A 19,571-nucleotide genomic window follows, 5' to 3' on the forward strand; every position below is an offset into this window, starting at 1 on the left:
GGCCTCGGTATCCATGACCTCGCAGTGCCTAGCAATACCTTCATAAGACCCTCATAATAGGAGAAAAAGATGATGACACCAAAATACAAGAAAGACTAATGTAGAGAGGGAGGGGATATGATGGAGAATGGAGTTGTGAAGGAGAACATTGGGGGGGGGGGGGAATAGCCTGGTTTATTGTCTGTAAGAATAGAAGTTGTCAGCCGGACGTGGTGGCGCACACCTTTAATCCCAGCACTCGGGAGGCAGAGGTAGGAGGATTGCTGTGAGTTCGAGGCCACCCTGAGACTCCATAGTGAATTCCAGGTCAGCCTGGGCTAGAGTGAGACCCTACCTCAAAAAAACAAAACAAAACAAAAAGAATAGACGTTGTCAATAACAAAATTAAAAAAAAAAAAAGAAAAGAAAAGAACAGTGGTAGAGGAAGTAACCATGACCAAAGGACGGGGGGAGGGTCTGTGGAGAGTAGCTCTCCCCTTCCTGATCCTCCTTGGCCCTCCATAAACACCAAAGTAATGCCGAGTGCCCAGAATCTTACAAGGGAGTTTACCAGACATCTTCTCCCAGTCTTCATGATTCCTGGTCAAAGTTGGAATGCTCTGGTTTTACAGAGAGGTTGGAACCTGCCAAATTTACCTGCTATATTTAAATAACCCACGCCCGACAAGCATGGCTATGAGAAGCAATCCTCCAGGACATATTGTTTTATATATAAAGTGCATGTTGATTTTTTTTCAGCACTGAATATCAAACCCAGGTCCCCATGAGCACCAGGCAAGTATTCTTACACTGAGCCATTGATATGAAGCCACACCCCGAACCACATTTTCAAAAGGAGTTGGGGTTACATTTTTGGTACTGTCATAAGCAGCAATTATTGAGAACCTGCTTGCTGTGTAGATGTGTGACCTCCGGTCTTCCCAGTGATCCTGCCAAGTACAGACCATTATCTCTCATTCTATAAAGGGCTTCTGATGAAGTCACTTGTCCAAACTCACACAGTGAATAAACATTATTTGCGAAGCCTTTGCTTATTTCTACTTGAACAATGTTTTTCAGAGTAGGCCATGACTCGTTGGCACATCAAAAGATGGTCACCATCAGTGTTTATGGCATGAAATAACACGCAGCAGGGAATGGGAGTACATCATCCAGATTTTAAGAGCAAGAATTGCGGTGTGAAAAAAGTTTTCCATGTATGTACATAAATACACGGGCATATACTAGGGAGTCAGGAGGTCAAATATATTTAATGTGGAATGAAGTTTGAGAAATACTTCAGGTCTCCAACTGTCTTAGCATACATAAATAATAAAATTTATTAGAGCTTGAATAATGTGGCAAACATTTGTTAGACTTCCTATTGCCATACATTGTAATAAAAGTCTTCATAGATGACGTAGATTCTTTTATGACAAATGTGTTATGATTCCTTTTTCACAGATGAGAAGGCTGGGGCTTAAACGGAGGTCATGCAAATTGCTCAAGTATGTAGTCAAATATGAGATACAACCCCTAGGCCTCTGGGACCAAACAGCCTGGACTTTTTAACCACTTCTCTTCACTGCCTAGGTAGGCTGGTTTATTATGTCAGGGAAGGGAAATGATTGCTAAAATGATTTCACAGGCCGGAGAGATGGCTGGCAGTTAAGCGCTTGCCTGTGAAGCCTAAGGACCCCTGTTTGAGGCTCGATTCCCCAGGACCCACGTTAGCCAGATGCACAAGGGGGCACATGCATCTGGAGTTTGTTTGCAGTGGCTGGAGGCCCTGGCACGCCCATTCTCTCTATATATCTGCCTCTTTCTCTCTCTGTTGCTCTCAAATAAATAAATGAACAAAAAACATATAAAATGATTTCACAGACAGGCCTGTGAACCTGATTCTGAAGAAGTGTGTGTGGTGAAGTGTAATATCAGATGGGTGATGGCTATTCTTTGAACCCAAGAATGCAGCATAACTGTGGTGATGCTTTGATGGGAAGAAGTTTTCAAAACTTGAGTGTCCTGGATTCTCTGGAGCCAGTAGAGGGTCCTTCAGTCACTTTGGATTCAAATCCTGATGGGCTGGAGAAATGACTCAGTGGTCAAGGTGCCTGCCTGCAAAGCCACAGGACCCAGGTTCTATTTTCCAGGACCCATGGAAGCCAGATGCACAAGGTGGCATGTGACTGGACTTTGTTTGTGGTGGTTGGAGGCTCTAGCATGCCCAATTCTCTCTCAAATAAATAAATAAATAAATAAAAATTTAAAAAATCCTGGCAGTCACTTTCATTGTGATCTTTTTTTAAAAAAATCTTTGCTTTTTATTTTTTGAGAGAGAGAACTGGTGCACCTGGGCCTCAGCCACTGAAATCATACTCCAGACATTTTTGCCACCTAGTTGGCATATGTGACCTTGCACTTGCCTGACCTTTTGTGCATCTGACTTATGTGGGATCTGGATTGTTGAACATGAGTCCTCAAGCTTTGCAGGCAAGTGCCTTAACCACTAAGCCATCTCTCTAGCCCTCACTGTGACCTTGTAAGGCATTATTCCCTCAGCCCTGGTTTCTTAGTACTTACCTTATAGATTTTTTTAATTGCTGCCAGGCATGGTGGCGCACACCTTTAATCCCATCACTCAGGAGGCAGAGTTAGGAGAATCACCATAAATTCAAGGCCACCCTAAGACTAAACTCTAGGTCAGCCTTAGCTAGAGTGAAACTCTACCTCAAAAAACCACGAGAAAAAAATGTTTATTTGTGTATTTTACATGTCTGTGCCTGTGTTTATGTGTGCACATGTATGCACAGGTATGAATCAACATGTATGCACATATATGTGGAGGCCAGGGGTCAATGGCAGAGGTCTTTCTCAATCACTCTTTAGTTTTTGAGGTAGGATCTCTCACTGGACCTGGGATTTCCCAACTTGCCTTCATTGACTGGCCGAGAAGCCTCAGGGATCCCCGTCTCCACTTCCCCAGTACTGGGGTTCCAAGCGTGCGCCACGTGAGTTCTGGGGATCCAAACTCAGGGCCTTGTATTTGCACAGCAAGCACTTTACTGACGACCATTTCCCCGGGGTAAATGCGGCCATCTTTGAATTGTGTAGTGATGTGGCCAACACAGAAGGTCAAAGAAGTTACAGTGACTGCTCTTACCTTCCATAAACACTGGGGATTTCATTTCTACCTGGAGAGACCCGCCTTGCCTCATGTCCTCAGTAGCGACCTTTTGCCACTCTATGGAAGTCATTTCCTCCATGTTAGCCAAAGCTTTGTTTAACTTCAGAGATTCCTGTACCCTCTTATAAAGGAAAAGGTTCTCTTCTCTGCTCGTCGATCCTTTTTTATGCCACTGGCCTTTGACGAGCCGTGTCTGAGGAAAAGACGGAGGGCAGACAACACTTGCTAGAGGAATCAGCCAGAATCAAGTGTTTCATAGTGGCTCACTCCTCCATGTCTCCATGCCATGAGGCTTCTATTTGCTAAGAGTCATTGCTCCTTTACACATCAAGCCGCCCCACCGCCACTCTAACCCATTTTCTTTTTTAAAAAAAATATTTATTTATTTATTTGAGAGTGACAGACACAGAGAAAGACAGATAGAGAGAGAGAGAGAGAGAATGGGCGCGCCAGGGCTTCCAGCCTCTGCAAACGAACTCCAGACGCGTGCGCCCCCTTGTGCATCTGGCTAACGTGGGACCTGGGGAACTGAGCCTCGAACCGGGGTCCTTAGGCTTCACAGGCAAGCGCTTAACCGCTAAGCCATCTCTCCAGCCCACTAACCCATTTTCTATGAGAGAGACTTTCTACACACATATGACTTCCTTAAAGTCAGCTTATGCATGGAGAAGCTTATGGTCCAGAAGACTTGTCCAGTCTCTAGTTGCCTCCAGGAAAAAGTCATGGTTTCATTGACTTTAACAAATAAGCCTCTAAACGGAAGCCCTTCCTCTTCCCTAGCCCCGGGCCCTTCCTACTGTGAACATGAGAAACCAGTAGTCCTCTTCATCCAGGAACTCATGGTACCAGGGGCTGAGCACCTGAAATGCAACACAGCATGAGCGTTATGAGGGGGGTCCCCAGCCCCTGTGACTGCCCAGCTCAGGTCCACATTGCGGCAGTGCAGGATGTGGTCTGGAGCCTCTCAAGTTGCGGGGGGGGGGGGGGCTAACCCGATGGCCATTCCTATATTTCTCTGGCTGTAACAGCTCACAGAGCCTGTCTTTAAGCCTCAGAGAGCAGTAATAAATACATCTTGATAAAAGCACAAAGCAAGTTACAGAGTAATAACTAGACATCTTCATATTACCAGATTCCTTTCCCAAGCTCTGTGTTTGATGCTTAAAATGACTTTGAAACCCAAACAACTCCTTTTAGTGTATCTGCTCTATTGTTCTTTTTTAAAAAATTTATTTATTTGAGGGAAAGAAAGAGGGAGGGAGAGAGAGAGAGAAAAAAAAAAAGGGCATGCCAGGACCTCCAGCCACTGCAAACGAACTCCAGATGCATGCGCCCCCTCGTGCATCTGGCTTTCGTGGGTCTTGGAGAATCGGACCTGGAACCCACAGGCAAAATGACTTAACCACTAAGCCATCTCTCCAGCCCTCTATTGTCTTTTTTTTTTTTTTTTTTTAAGGCAGGATCTCACTCTTGTCCAGGCTGACCTGGAACTCACTCTGTAGCCCCGCACAGGCCTAGAACTCATGGTGATCCTCCTACCTCAGCCTCCTAAGTGCTGGGACCAAAGGCATGCACCACTCTGCCCAGGTCATCTACTCTTACGCCTCCCACATGAAGATGTCATGTGAGTAGAATTTCATAACAAAGACAAACAAACTCTATGAGCTGGCACGAAGCTAACTTTATTTACCCATATTCTTTCTCTTATTTATTTGACATATATTTTCTTTTTTTAACTTTATTTTTATTTATTTGAGAGAGAGACAGAGGCAGAGAGAGGGAGAGAGAATGGGCGCACCAGGGCCTCCAGCCACTGCAAACGAACTCCAGATGCATGTGTCCCCTTGTGCATCTGGCTTACATGGGCCCTGGAGAGTCGAACCGGGATCCTTTGGCTTTGCAGGCAAATGCCTTAACCACTAAGCCATCTATCCAGCCCTGACATACATTTTCTAAATGCTTTCATAGGCCAGGAACTGTGCAGGTCGCTGCACCCAGCCTTGTTTCAAAAGAGCCCACCTGCCAGTAGGATGGCCCTCGCAGTGACAGACACGCGGGCAGAGTTCTTTAGGAGCAGAAACAAGGGGACAATGGCCTCTGATGGAGTCAGGGAAATAGGGAAGGGATTGCTAAAGGCCATTTCGACTCAGCTTTGTACCTTTCCGGGTAAGTGGAAGCTTACCAGCAGGGAGGGAGCAAGGGGCACTGCAGACAGTGGGAAGAGTTGGGCAAAGGCACAGAGCAGAGGCAGGGCTTGTTGAAACCCGCAGCTCTCACAGAAGGCGAGAGAAGGAGTGAGGCAAGAGGTGAGGCAGGGAATACGGGGCAGCGCTCTACAAAAGGAGATCTACTATATATAGTTAAGTACTCTGGCATTATTTTGCAGACAATGGGCGGCCAACAGTAATTTTTCAAAGCTGTCAACTAGCTCTGTAAACTACCTGGTCATATTGCCAAAAGACAAGTTTAAGGGTATGACTTATATCAACTTATCTTCTCTTGAGCTCCTGGGGAACTAGAGTGAAGCACATTCCTGAGAAAACATAGTCACAGATTGAATCCTAGCAACATGTAATGTTATCAACTAATGGATAAACTCTATGCATATGTAACAAATGTGAATTTTCAAAGGACACTGTGAAATGAGTGTACCATGTACCTAATAATATTCATGTGGCCCTTTGTAGCTACAGATTCCATATTGGTGAGTTCAACCAACTTCAGATGAAAAATATCTGGGGAAAAATTATACCTATGTTGACTATGTAGAGACTTTTCCCTTTGTCATTATTCCCTAAAAAAATATAATACAACTACATAGCGTTTACATTGTATCAGGTATTGTAAACATTCTAGAGATGATTTTTGGGAGAAGGTATGCAGGTTAATGAATATATTATAGCAGATTATACAAGGGACAAGCACCTGAAGATTTTGGTATCTGTGCGGGCCTTGGAACTAGTCTATAGATTCATAGGAATGAGTAGTAGGCACAACATATCTATAACCTTATAAAATTTATGTATTTTGTTGCAATTATAAATTGCCAAAACAGTGACTTGATTTTATTTATTTATTTATTTTCTTAGGTAGGGTCTCACTCCAGCCCAGGCTGACCTAGAATTCACTATGTAGTCTCAGGCTGGCCTCAAACTCATGGCGATGCTCCTGCCTCTCTAGTGCTGGAATTAAAGGCATGGAAAGAATAAAACTTGCTGGGCATGGTGGCGCACGCCTTTAATCCCAGTACTCGGGAAGCAGAGGTAAGAGGATCAGTGTGAGTTCAAGGCCATCCTGAGACTACATAGTGAATTCCAGGTCAACCTGGGCTGGAACGAAACCCTACCTCAAACAAACAAACAAACAAAAAAAAACCTGTGTGTGTGTGTATTCTTGCAGTCTGTCTTAAGACCTCAAAGTCACATGCTGACAAAGCCAGAAATTAAACCATTACTGAGAGTCACAAGTCAAGAAATAGACATTAGCTGGTATGCTGTAGGCACTCAAAAAAGCAGCCAGATAATGCACTGAATTCAGGTGGATGGAAACCTACAAAACAGTCCTGGGTAAAGCCAAATGAGAGTTGATTTCTGACAGGGACTGACTGATTCAACAAAGATCTATGGAGCATGAATGATTTTTGGCACTTCTGAGCAATGGGGAAAGTAGTGACAACCCAGCAACATTCCCTGCCCCCATAAAGAGAGAAGAAAGTTACATCCAGCCTTTGGAATAATTCAGTTATTCTCTGGGTCTTGCTTTCCTCATTTGTACAACAAAAGCAACAACACAACTCCATCTCTTGTAGTTGCTAAGCAGCTTAAAGGAGATTACGTGTGTGAACATAATTTTAAGATAAATACACGATAATGCAGTGAATGATTTGCTGTTTGTATCCACTTTTGCTCCTTCAGATCTACACTCTACCTTGCTTTATCCTCTTATACTTTAGGAGATTAACATGTACAGACTCTATACCAATAAGCCCCCTCTTCCTTTGATGAGTTGATCAAATGGTGGTGGTGGGGGGGGGTCCTGGCAGACAATGGGAAAGGGGAGGAGAGTGAGCCGGGGTACCTATTCCTCAGATTCCGCCCAGCGACGTCATTGTGCATTGAGCTACGTCCTTGAGCAGATGATTGCAGCTCTTGCCAGCTACCCCACTCCATGCAGCTGGTTCTCTCCTGGTTCTATGCCCTCTCTCTCACCAGTTCTTTAGGCACAGGGATGATAAGGGTAACCTGCTAAGGATTGGGTTTTGTGGTAGGTGTTGTCCTCTCTGTGATCACCCAACTTCTATCCATTTCTTTGAAAATGTCTCTTTGGGGCTGGGAGAGATGGCTCAGCGGTTAAGGCACTTGCCTGCAAAGGCTAAGGACTCAAGTTCAACTCCCTAGTACATAGATAAAATGCCAGATGCACAAGTTGGCACATGCATCTGGAGTTTGTTTGCAGTGGCTAGAGACCCTGGTGTGCCAATTCTCTATCTGCCTCTCTCTCTCTCTCTCTCAAATAAGTAAACATATATTTTATTTTTATTTATTTGAGAAAGAGAGATACAGAAATAGGTACAAAGAGAGAGAGAGAGAGAGAGAGAGAGGGAGGGAGAGAATGGGTGTGCCAGGGCCTCCAGCCACTGCAAACCAACTGTAGATGTGTGTGCCCCTTGTGTATCTGGCTGACGTGGGTCTTGGGGAGTTGAACCTGGGTCCTTTGGCCTTAACTGCTAAGCCATCTCTCCAGCTCTAAGTAAATTTTTTAAATGTCCCTTTTAACTGATGCTCATCTCTTATCTGAATAAACTCTATTAAGTGCTTTCTGCCAAGCACTCAGGGACACTGCAGTCATGCTATCTCACCTTTTGTATTCAGGATATCCCCTTGTTATTATGTAATGTTTTGAGATAATGGCAAATCCCTCCCAATTAGCCATTTCATTGACAACTAGCCTAGGAAGGAGAAGAGTTTTTTTCTCACGCAATGCTTAGAACAGTCCCAAGTCCCTCAATAAAGATATTCTTATCTCATGGCTTTGGGAGATTGCACATAAGGAAGAAGCAGAGTAGAATGAATACTGGCCACTTAGCCACTCTTTCAGAGTTTTGACTTGTTCTCAGGAATCTGGAAAATTTATGTGCCTCAAAAGATTAATGAGCTCTTAGCTGGGCGTGGTGTCACATGCCTTTAATCCGGGATCACTGTAAGTTCGAGGCCACCCTGAGACTACATAGTGAATTCCAGGTCAGAATGAGCTAGACAGACCCTCCCTTGGAAAACCAAAAAATAAAGAAACAAAAAGCAAAAAAAAAAAAGATGAACCAGCTCTTCAATAAATAAACGTTTATATGAGTAGTTACGCTATTTTCACAGCAAGTAGAGATGACCGGACAACATTTTTGACCAGTCCTGACCTCATCTATTGATCTACCAACCCATTTCTTTGAGGCAAAGCCTACCTTGCAGATTTCCTTCTGGGCTTTTGGAATCCAAGGGTTCACTTCCCCAGAAGGTAGCAGCATCTTTAGGCCCTGAATGATTTGAGGTGTGAGTGGTAAGTGTGGACCAATATGCTTATTCAAATAGAGCTCACAGATTCTATTGCCAAGCATGTGACGGAAGATGGCATCCCCCTTCTTCCTGTTGTCCGTGAGAACGCTGAGGAAATGCTGTAAGTCCTGCCAAAGGTCCAGGAGTTGCACCTCCGCCTTCAAATTCATCTTCTTCAGGTGGTTGCGGAAGGGATTCCCTGCATAGACGTCTGCACACAGGGCCCAGTGAGTGTACTCGAAGGACAGGTTCTGCTTGATGGCCTTCTTAATGGTGGTCTCCGAGGAAGAGTGATTGACAAGCGGAGTGGACGTCCTCAAGTGAGCAGAGAACTTGTTCTCAAAGACGCCCTCCATATGAAGGTGGCCCTTGGGTTTCTTCACAGTGGGCTTCTTGGCACAGTCACTGTCCTTCTCCAGGAAACACACGGGTCCCTCGGAAGAAATCACAGGCAGGGTTGGGATGCGCGCCACCACCTTGGCGTCAGGACTCGGCTCCTGCGGGCTCTTAGTGATGACCTCTGCCTTCGGTTCCATATCCAGATAGCAAGAGGCAGGGTTGATGACACGCCACATCTTCCGCTTGGCCTTCTTGGTTGAGTACTTCTTTTGCGAGCAGGAGCTCTTCTTGACGCTCATGTTCAGGGGCAGCCCTCCCGAGTGGCTGCAGCACACGCTGCACAGGCGCGTCTCATACTCCTGCATTAGGCTGTGGCACGCTTCCTCGCTAGCCATTGACAGCTTGGCGTGGGTGTAGAAGTTAGGGAGCCAGTAGCTCTGGATTTTGAACAGAGCCACCTTCTGCATGTGGCTCAGGATCTCCCTTCGGGTGGTAGACTGGCTGGGGTGCCAGATGGAAAGGTTGTGGAGGGATTCTGGGAAGAAGAGACAAACGAGGCTGAAAGCTGAGCAATGATGGCAGTGACGGGAGATGTTTGAAATGTTCCCCAAACGTCCCTGGGTACAGCATCTCACCACTTACTCGTGAGATATAGGAGTGCAAATAACTTAGACACACAGTGGGCATGGTTTTATGGTTTGCTCAGTATACAGTAATCCTTTTTAGGTAGGCATAGCGGCTCACCCCATTAATCCCAGCACTGGAGAGCCTGAGGTAGGAGGATCTCAGTTCAAAGCCAGCCTAGGCCACAGAGTAAGTTCTCACTCAGCCTGGGCTAGAGTATGATCCTGCCTCATGCCCTCTACCAAAACAATCAAATCAAAACAAAACAAAAAACAATAAGCTAGGCGTGGTGGAGAATGCCTTTAATCCCAGCGCTTGGGAGGATTGCCATGGGTTTGAGGCCACCCTGAGAATACAGAGTGAATTCCAGGTCAGCCTGGGCTAGAATGAGACCCTACCTTGAAAAACCAGAAAAACAAAACAAAACAAAACAAAACAAAAGCTCTTGTTTTCATTGTCTTCCTTCTTCCTATGGAAATAAACCATTTAGTAGATTCTTTGAACATTTCTTAGAATGTTATTGTAAAACAAACAAACGGCAGGGCTGGAGAGATGGCTTAGCGATTAAAGCACTTGGTTGCAAAGCCTAAGAACCCCAGTTCGGCTACCAGAAGCCACATAAGCCAGATGCACAAGATGATGCATGCGCACAAGGTCGCGCAAGCGCACAAGCTGGCACAAGCATCTAGAGTTCGATTGCAATGGTGAGAGGTCCTGCCAATTCTCCCCCTCGCTCTCATTTACAAAAAGACAAAAGGTACAAGAAAACATGACAAGAATCACATATACACACATCTGAATGGGACTCTTCATTATCATAAGTGATGACCAAAGAAACAGCTTGGATTGAATAAATTGAAGGGGCCAAATCCTTCAAAGTAACGCACACATCTGGAGCTGGTTCAGGAGGCCCTGATGTGTGTGTACCCATTCCCAATCTCTCTCTCTCTCTCTCTCACTGCTTACAAATAAATAAATGAAAATATTTTTTAAGTAAAAGCGTTTTTTGCTTGGCAAGGCCACATGTACTGCCCTTGGCCCATGGGCTGGCATGTGTTCTGAAGAATTCTGTTTAGGAGAAAATGACAGAGCGATACAGACGCAGAAGACACAGGGGCTTTGCAACGATCGGCTTCACCCCTTCCTGTATCCAGGGGCAGGTGACATCTTAGGAAGAGAGAAGCGTCTATCTAAGGATATCTCATTTCTTTCACCCTTTCTCCTGTTAAAGGTGGGGATTCCCCGTCTCCCAGCAGATGGACTGTGAGGGTCATCAGTCACAGGATGGAGTCGGGGGTCACCCCCATGAGGATCCATTGTGAGCATGCTTTATATCCTTACTGATGTTTGTGTTGCAGAGAGTCACCACCCTGGAGCCCTCCTGCAGGTGGGTGGCCTTCAGCACGAAGAGGAGGGACAGGTAGTGATCCTTCACGTTTGTGTCCGTTTCATCTATGCCCAGGATCTTCTCAGCCAGGATCCAGAAATCCACCAGCTCTTCTCCTGCAGGTCAGACAAGACAGCCACAGAGTTGAACCCCAGCCCAACCCTGCGCCCCTGTGTGACACCCGGCGATGCTGCTCGTGCTAACCCTGCCCCCGCTGGCTCAACCACACCAAGCCTCACTAGCCACCTTGCACATTAAAATATCTCTCCAGAAGAAAGATAAAATCTCCAGACAGTCTAGTGTGGGAGGATGGGAAGTATGGGGGAACGGATCTAGTGAGTAAGGGTCATTGGAGACTTTAAAAAAATTACTGTTGTTAAAAAAAAAAAGTCATTTTAGGGCTGGAGAGATGGCTTAGCAATGAAGGTGTTTGCCTGCAAAGCCTAAGGTCCGAGGTTCAATTCTCCAGAACCCACGTAAGCCAGAGACACATGATGGTGCATGATGCCCTTTCTGTCTGTCTGTCCTTCTGTCTTTCTCTGTGTCATAAATAAATAAAATATTTTTTTAAAAAAGAAAAAAGTCATTTTAGGGGATATGGTATGACTCAGTGCAAATCATAAATTATATTTTTTGTTTAAGAAATGAAGATTAGCCAGGCGTGGTGGCGCACACCTTTAATCCCAGCACTCGGGAGGCAGAGGTAGGAGAATTGCCGAGAGTTCGAGGCCACCCTGAGACTACATAGTGAATTCCAGGTCAGCCTGAGCCAGAGTGAGACCCTACCTCGAAAAACAAAAACAAAAACAAAAAAAAAGAAGATTGAAGTTATCAATAAAAAAATTCAAAAAAAAAAAAAAAAGAGCTGGGCTTGGTGGCGCACGCCTTTAATCCCAGCACTTGGGAGGCTGAGGTAGGAGGATCGCCATGAGCTCAAGGTCACCCTAAGACTACATCGTGAGTTCCAGGTCAGCCTGGACTAGAGTGAGACCCTACCTCAAAAATCCAAAAACAAAGAAAAAGAAAGAAAAAGAAAAAGATTGAGCCAGGCATGGTGCCACACACCTTTAATCCCAGCACTCAGGAGGTAGAGGTAGGAGGATGACCATGAGTTTGAGGCCACCCTGAGGCTACACAGTAAATTCCAGGTCAGCTTGGACTAGAGTGAGACCCTACCTCAAACAACAACAACAACAAAAAAAAAAAACAAAAACAGAAAGAAAGGAAGAAAAGAAAAAAAACAAAAGAGAAGAAGAAAGACGACCCAGGCTGGGGAGATGCTTAGTGATTAAAGGTATTTGCTTGCCAAAAAAAGAAAACAACAATGTGTGGGGAAAATGAGCATTGCCTACATCATGGACTCTGACCAAGTTGCAGGAAAAAGAAGAAGGAGGAGGAGGAGAAGAAGAAGATGATCTTGGGATGACAAGCCTTTCCTACATCGTGGGCTCTGACCAGGCTACAGAAAAAACTGTAGCCCAAAGGTGCCAAAGACCACATCCCCCACTTTACGACTTTGTCCACACCTAACTCTGGGCGGTAAACCTAAAGTCATGATCTACTCAGTTTTCTGTTACTGCTCCCTGGTAACTCAGGGTTTCACCCTCAGAACAAGAGCCTGTGCCTGAATGAAAATGTGCGGGGCTGAGGTGCCAGCCAGTGCCAGCTGCTGGCCTCCGAGCACCCAGCCACTACTAGACCAGCAGAGCAGAAAGCGGTGGTTTTTAACCACAGGCAGTTGACGTGCTCCCTGTCTGCCGCCCCGCCTCAGCAGCAGCTTTAGGAAGCAGGGCTGAATGGAACCCATGGACCTTTGGGTCCTAGACGACCCGCCCAGCAGCTGCCACACAAAGGTGCTCAATAAACAATGGCAGGAGGATGGATGAATCGGACTCTGGTGGTTTTCACCCTCTTCTATACACTAGAGCTCAGTTTTCTGAACTTTCTATCCAAACTTCACTATTAAACATTCCTCACATTTTTCTTTTATTAATATTTTGTTTAGTTTTATTTATATATTTGAGAGAGACAGAGAGAGAAAGAGGCAGAGAAAGAGAGAGAATGGGCGCACCAGGGCCTCCAGCCACTGCAGAAGAACTCCAGATGCGTGCGCCCCCTTGTGCATCTGGCTAACATGGGTACTGGGGAATTGAGCCTCGAACCAGGGTCGTTAGGCTTCACAGGCAAGCGCTTAACCACTAAGCCATCTCTCCAGCCCCCTCACATTTTTCACTGGACACACATGACTGCCAACTGGGGCTCTGGGACAACCTGGAAACTTAAGAGATTGCAGACCCCAAGAATGATTTCAAGAACCCACCTGCACTGCCCTTGAGGTAGGAACAGAAGCGCCACATCCCGCGGACCCCACCGACACATTTCAGGAGGAGCCACTGGTCTGCCTCTTGCCACCTCATCATCTTGGCTGCCGGGAGAAGTCTGCCGTTAGAGAGAGTGAGCTCTTCCCCTAGCCCTTCGTCAGCCTCGCCCACAGCCGGGACCCTGTTCTCTCAGTGTGAGGAACAAAAGCAGTGGCCAGTTAGGTGAGTAGAATCCCGAAGCTAGGCACTGGGTGGCCCAGTGACATGTGTCAAGTGGCATGCAAGGGGCCCTCAGGCATGCACACAAGCCATAGGCCAAAAAATATCTTCATGGGGCCAGGTGTGGTGGTGCCCACTTTTAATCCCAGCACTGTGGAGGCAGAGGGAGAATTATGAGTTTGAGGTCAGCCTGAGACTACATAGTAAAATCCAGGTCAGCCTACCTTGACAAAAATCATATATATATCTTCTTGCTCCCCACAATCCCCACTTGACAATGATTTTGCATTTTAATCCAATTTTATCTACATACACGCACACACATATAGATGACTGTGGGGAAGGACAGGAGGGATTTGATAGTTTAGCTCCATGGACATTTTGAACCTTAAACTTGCTTGAGGCAGGCCCTAGTTTTCCTTGGCCAGTGAGTCAGCAATTGGCAATTCGACTTGATATGGGAATTTTATTTATTCATTCTTTCAACAAACATTTACTATATGCCTACTCAGTTCCAGGCACTGTTCTAGGTGCTTGAGTACCTCGGCAAACAGAATGAAAATTCCAGCCGTTGAGGTGCTTTTATTCTTGTGAAAGAGACATGCAAATAAGCAAGTGTAACAGGTGAGCATTTGATTTGGAGGCAAGCCCAAGAGACTGCCTTTTTATGTAGTTCAAGAGTGAGAGTGGAGGGTGGGGAGAGAATTGGCGCACCAGGGCCTCCAGCCCCTGCAACTGAACTCCAGATGTGCGTGCCACCTTGTGAGCATGTGTGACCTTACATGCTTGCATCACAGTGCATCTGGCTAATGTGGGAGTCAAACATGAGTCCTTAGGCTTTGCAGGCAAGAGCCTTAATTGCTAAGCCATCTCCCCAGTGTAAGTACATTATTTAATAAGACTATAAGTTGCAAGTACTATCCAGAAACAACTAGCAAAGTAAAGGAGACTGAGAGCCTTGCACTATGATCTATCTATGTATGACCTATTTGTCTGTCTGTCTGTCTATTTATCTAACATCTATCTATGCCTTATCTATCTATTTATCTATCTCTCTATCTGCCTATCTATATGCATTAGGCTGCCTGAGTGTTAAGGATCAGCCTGAAGTATAACCTTAGGTCTTCTAAGGTCATTTCTTTTTTTTTTTTGGTTTTTCCAGGTAGGGTCTCGCTCTAGCCCAGGCTGACCTGGAATTCACTATGTAGTCTCAGGGTGGCCTCGAACTCACAGTGATCCTCCTACCTCTGGCTACTGAGTGCTGGGATTAAATGCATGCGCCACCTTGTCTGGCTTCTGAGGTCATTAATGGGCTTGTAGTTTTCTGTAAGCATGGGTAATTAGTACTTTTTCTCACGTGTATAATTGCTTTTGGATGTCTTAGTCTTTAATCTCTGCTTCTCAAAAGGAAAGAAATAGAAAGTAAGGGAGGGTAAATGCCAGGCCTTGCCAGAAAGAGAGGGGCAGAGTCACAAGTATCTATAGCAAGAACTGCCTGTTTCTTTTCTTTTTTTTAAGCTTTTTATTTATTTATTTATTTGGAGAGCAAGAGAGGGAAAGAGACAGACACAGAGAGAGAGAATGGGTATGCCAGGGTCTCTAGCCACTGCAAATGAACTCATATGTATGCACCCCCTTGTGCAGCTGGCTTACATGGGTCCTGGGGAATCGAACCAAGGTCCTTTGGCTTTGCAGGCAAACGCCTTAACCACTAAGCATCTCTCCAGCCCATCTGCCTGTTTCTTTGTCCCTCTCTGATTGGTGTAAATCAGCAACCATAGCACAGATCCTCAGTATTTAAAGAGTGTGGCCTTTTATATGTATTTATTTATTTATTTATTTATTTATTTATTTATTGTGTGTATGTGTGTGTGTGTGTAATCTAGAGGACAACTTTGGGTTTCATTTTCAGGAACTCTGCCCATCTTTCTTTCTTTCTTTCTTTCTTCCTTTCTTTCTTTTTTTTTTTTTTTTTTGAGGTAAGGTTTCACTCTGGCCCAGGCTGACCTGGAATTCACTATGTAGTCTCAGGGTAGCCTCGAACTCACAGCGATCCTCCTACCTCTGCCTCCCGAGTGCTGGGATTAGAAGTGTACGCCACCACGCCCAGCTCTCTGATCATCTGTTTATGAGACAGGGTCCCCCATTGGTCTGGAGTTTACTAATTTTGCTAGACTAGCTGGTCAGTGAGCTTTGGGGACCCTTCTGTCTCTGCCCCCCCAGTGCTAGCATTACAAGTGCGTGCTTTCCCTTGCTTGTGAGGCAAGCATTGTTGGCTGAGCAATCTCCCTAGGCCTTGGTCTTTTTGATTACCCTGACTCCCCAAAACTCTGTTTAAGCCATTCCAGGGGCTGGGGTTGTATGATTGTGATAGCTTCCTGCAGTGTGGTGGGGAATAGGTAGTTGGGGTAAGAGCTAAAATTAAGTGAAAAGGACTGAAATTTACTACATGAGCCTTTCCCTACAGCAAATTTGAATAGATTCCAGAATTCCAAAATAGTTATATCATACAAGTCATAAGAATAACTTCAAATGCACTTTTTATCCAGATATGGAAACAGATACTTGGTGTTTCTTGTTCTGTTGTGCTCTTAGAATCTTTGCTTTCTTCCTGGAAGAACTATGGTTTAAAAGACCTGGTGCTGTAAGGAAGAGAGCAAAAAAGTCAAAACAAGGAGACTAATTAAGAGATGATTTTGGTACCCAGGTAAGAAGTGATGATGGTGGCTTAGCCAGGTGGTCAAATAGTAATAAGGAAGGCGGTAAAATTTGCTTGATTAGAAATACATATTAGGCAGATTTGCCGCCCTTTCTTCCCTCTGTCCCTCCCTCCCTCCCTCTTTCTTTCTTTCTTTTTTCTTTTTTTTTTTTTTTGTTTTTCGAGATAGGGTTTCTCTCTGGCCCAGGCTGACCTGGAATTCACTATGTAGTCTCAGGGTGGCCTCAAACTCATGGTGATCCTCCTACCTCTGCCTCCCAAGTGCCGGGATTAAAGGCGTGCGCCACCACGCCCTGCTCTTTCTTTCTTTCTTTCTTTCTTTCTTTCTTTCTTTCTTTCTTTCTTTCCTTCTTTCCTTCTTTCCTTCTTTCCTTCTTTCTTTCCTTCCTTCCTTCCTTCCTTCCTTCCTTCCTTCCTTCCTTCCTTCCTTCCTTCCTTCTTTCCTTCCTTCCTTCCTTCCTTCCTTCCTTCCTTCCTTCCTTCCTTCCTTCCTTCCTTCTTTCTTTCTTTCTTTCTTTCTTTCTTTCTTTCTTTCTTTCTTTCTTTCTCCCCTCCCCCCCCCTTTCTTGATACAGAATCTCACTCTGTAACCCAGGCTGGCCTTAAATGCATGGTAATCTGCCTTCCTCAGCCTCACAGATGTTGGGATTATAGGCACACACATCCATGCTTACCTCCTTCTGGGGACTTAATGAAACTGATGAGTTCCTGACAGAGAATGTAATAGAAACACAAAGTTGTTTTACAGAAGAAAGATAACCGGTATTTTTCCAACCAGGTCAATAATCCTTTGTACTTGGCAATCTAGAGTTCAAAACAAAATCATAGAAAGAGAAATGGAGTAGGTTTATTAAGAATGTAACCTAGCAAGAGGCAATCATTAGCTCATAGTTGCAATGTCTGGCTGGGAGGACAGAAGTATGTTGATTAATGAATAGTTTGGAAGGGGAGACTTGAGTTGAAGTTTGCCAAGAAATAAATGAATTAAGAAGGAAGGGGAACCTTAATTTTTCTTCAAATTTTCTTCTTTATTCCAGGTCATAACTCTATTCAACTTGCTTATTTGTAGTTATCTTTCTCACCCCTCCCCAACTCATACTGACCGCACAACACACAGAGAAACACAGGAAGAAGCCAGTGTTACGGCACACATCTAATCCCAGCTGAAGGTAGGGAGAAAGAGAGTTCTAGACTGGCCTGTGCTACCTAGTGAGACCATGAGATACTAACACCCCAACACACACACACACATACCCCTATACCATCATTTAGAGTGCAGGATGAATCCTCAGAGATCATAAAGGTAGGAAAACAATAAAAATTTAAACTTCAGAGTTATGGGTAAATAAAATGTATGGATTGAAACAGGGCACCTCTTGCTAGCTTTCTAGAACTCAGAGGAAAACAAAATTTTCTTGTGAACAAGGCTTAGAGTGATCTTTCTGGCCTTATACACCACCAGTGTGGCATAAAAAGCATTGCTGGGTCTCAGGTCCACATGTTGAAAAAGGAGAACAAAAGAGCAAGGAAGAGAAAGACAGCTTATAAGGAAAGGAGAGAGAAATGCAAAAGAGAGAAGAAAAATTAAGAGAAAGACACACCCCTGAAAGAGAATGGTCAGTCATCAGAAAGTTTGAGTGGCATCTTGCCATGACCTGTCTCTGATAGTACTTGACTGATATTCTAAGTACGTGGCCCTGGAGCCACTATTTCCTGTCTCACACCCACGACATCACATGTCAGCTGAATCTCAGATTCCTTCTTGCTGAGCCTCAAAACTCTTCTTAGCATAGTTCTCCAAGAATGTGTTACCCAACAAAGCATGAACTCCATTTGCTAACACTGCGTTAGGAGAATGAGGAAAGAACTCACCAGCAGCTGCTTGTCCGAGGTAAAAATGTACACTGTCTACCAGGGTTGTCGCTCTCTGTTCTACTCAAGGGATTTACACTCCCCCCCCCCACAGTCATCCTCTGGGTGCCCTCTTTCTTTCACCCTTCCAATTCATTCCTCAAACACACCTCCCTCTTCCTCTGTCCCAAACCCTTTGCCATTCAAAATTCATACTCACCAAGTCACACGGTATTTCTGGCCACAAGCTCCACTGTGCGCTCTCAACATCATAAAATGGTGTCTGACCAAAGACCTGCAAAAGAAAGCTAGGAAACAGCCAAGGAAGAAGACAGCTTCGCGCATGCAGGTAGCGAGAAGCTCCCTGACTTCCCCATTCCAAGGGACATTCATTCTTAGACGTGTTCTCTGAATCAGCTTTCTCTGTACAAGGATGCTTCAGATAGACCCAATTCCAAAATTCACTTATTGCTAGGCTGTACTCTGCCTAGACCTAGAAGCCAGCTTACTTGTGTGCAAAAGCCAAGGCCCTCGATATGAGAATGTGTTTAGTTATTTATTCATGATCCCTATGGACTTAGAGAGTGAAAGCTAAGTTTGGGAACCTTTTCCTGAAGACAGGGTTCAGCGAAGGAAGGATGGGGAAGGAAAGGATGGTGGTGGGAGGGATTATTATCAGGGTACATCGTGCATAGATATGGAGGTTGTCAGTAAATTAAAAGAGAAAAATAAAAGATAACTCTCTTTCCCATACCACTGTTTCTAGAATATTCTTGTGAGCAGCCCAAACTGAGTGAACTGGATGATTCACGTGTCATAAGATGATGACTCTGAAGCCCAAGACGGGGACAGTGTATCCCTCTGAAGACCACCCATGGAGACCCTCTCCTTTCTTCCTTCCTCAGCCATGTTGGCTGCTCCACTTTACTTTCTCTGTTCTGTCTGTAAAGCCTTGGCTTTGCTTGCTGCTAACCCCCCTTGTTTTTTTGTTTTCTGTTTTTATTCCCGCTTCTTTACCCATCTTTCCTCACTTATCTTCTGCCCTGCGTAGTTCTCAGATATCCGCTCCTCTTTTAAGATCTGGCCTGTGTCAGCGTGTCTTGCTTCTTCCATGTAAGAGTGGCCTTGCCCGTCTATGTATTACATTCCCACTGCCTCCTAGAAACTTCTGTCATGTCACCCATACCAGTCTCTAACCTTAGCCTGGAGTTCCCTGGGGACAGGATATTATTATGAACATGTGTTCTCCCTGGTGGCTGGCACAAAGTAACCACCCCATAACTGCTTATGAGATAATATATGATAAACAGCGGTTTTCCTCACTTGCCTGGGATTTCTAATGGTTTTTGTTTATTTTTATTTATTTATTTGAGAGAAAGAGAGAGACAGAGAGAGAATG

At 44.9% G+C, this 19,571-nt stretch overlaps 1 protein-coding gene across 1 annotated transcript in view; it reads right to left on the reverse strand.

Annotated features, from left to right (window-relative positions):
• The window catches only part of Rgsl1 (regulator of G protein signaling like 1), a 73,553-nt gene that overhangs the window by 47,190 nt on the left and 6,792 nt on the right, over positions 1-19,571 (reverse strand). Inside the window, exons 3-9 of the mRNA XM_045143545.1 lie at positions 18,393-18,467; positions 16,996-17,125; positions 13,383-13,487; positions 11,017-11,178; positions 8,622-9,586; positions 3,964-4,026; positions 3,143-3,359 (exon numbers count right to left, since the gene is read on the reverse strand). Coding sequence (XP_044999480.1) covers positions 3,143-3,359; positions 3,964-4,026; positions 8,622-9,586; positions 11,017-11,178; positions 13,383-13,487; positions 16,996-17,125; positions 18,393-18,467 — 1,717 coding nt within the window. The remainder of the gene's footprint in view (positions 1-3,142; positions 3,360-3,963; positions 4,027-8,621; positions 9,587-11,016; positions 11,179-13,382; positions 13,488-16,995; positions 17,126-18,392; positions 18,468-19,571) is intronic.

Source organism: Jaculus jaculus, chromosome 1, assembly GCF_020740685.1.
Source record: "Jaculus jaculus isolate mJacJac1 chromosome 1, mJacJac1.mat.Y.cur, whole genome shotgun sequence".
NCBI classification, from domain to species: domain Eukaryota; kingdom Metazoa; phylum Chordata; class Mammalia; order Rodentia; family Dipodidae; genus Jaculus; species Jaculus jaculus.